The sequence below is a fragment of the Acanthamoeba castellanii genome (assembly GCF_000313135.1).
Source record: "Acanthamoeba castellanii str. Neff unplaced genomic scaffold scf7180000084768, whole genome shotgun sequence".
In the NCBI taxonomy this organism is placed as follows: domain Eukaryota; phylum Discosea; order Longamoebia; family Acanthamoebidae; genus Acanthamoeba; species Acanthamoeba castellanii.
In genome coordinates, this window is record NW_004457618.1 from 83,452 (window position 1) to 84,051 (window position 600).

General features: G+C 58.7%; 1 protein-coding gene across 1 annotated transcript in view; it reads right to left on the reverse strand.

The window, feature by feature from the left end:
• The window catches only part of ACA1_251550 (5' nucleotidase family protein), a gene marked incomplete at both ends in the record, with an annotated part of 1,937 nt that extends 1,675 nt beyond the window's left edge, over positions 1-262 (reverse strand). The window contains 2 exons of the mRNA XM_004367472.1: positions 52-115; positions 183-262. Of these exons, the coding sequence (XP_004367529.1) occupies positions 52-115; positions 183-262 (144 nt within the window). The remainder of the gene's footprint in view (positions 1-51; positions 116-182) is intronic.
• Positions 263-600: the final 338 nt, after the last annotated feature.

Genomic DNA, 600 nt, shown 5'->3' on the forward strand with positions numbered 1-600 from the left:
ATGGTTCCTGAGCAGATACTGGAGCGCCTTGTCGTAGATGAAGTAAGACACCTTGTCCGTGTAGGAGGCCAAGGTGTAGTCGTAATCGAAGCCCAGGATGTCCAACTCGTCCAATCTACGATACAAGCATTAGCATGCCGCACGCAGCGGTTGAACTCCTGAGCTTCAGAGGAGAGGTGTACCGTATCTCGCCGTTCGTGAATATGTCCTGAGGATTGGCCAGCGGCAGCTCCTTCACGTAGCGCTTGTGCATTTCGGTCATCTCCTGCACAAGCAAGCTTTAGGGTGAGGCCTCTTCTTGGCACGGTGCGTAGCCAAGAGGGAGACATGTAGCCGCACCTCAAAGTCCACGAGCAGGCGCACGATATCGGGGTGAAGGCCTTCACCTCCCTGGGCCTTGGACGCCTTGGCTGCGGCTCGTATCCCACGCAGCTCGTCGCACAGCGTCTTGAGCCTGCCGTTTGGGAGCGGCGTGCCGTTGTCGCCAGCGTTGCTACTCGCGAACTCGCTGGATCTCACCGCGTAGGTTCGAAGTTGGTGGCCAGGCGCCCGCACACCACTACTGGCGCTCTGGCATCGATGCGCCCCTTGGAAAATGCC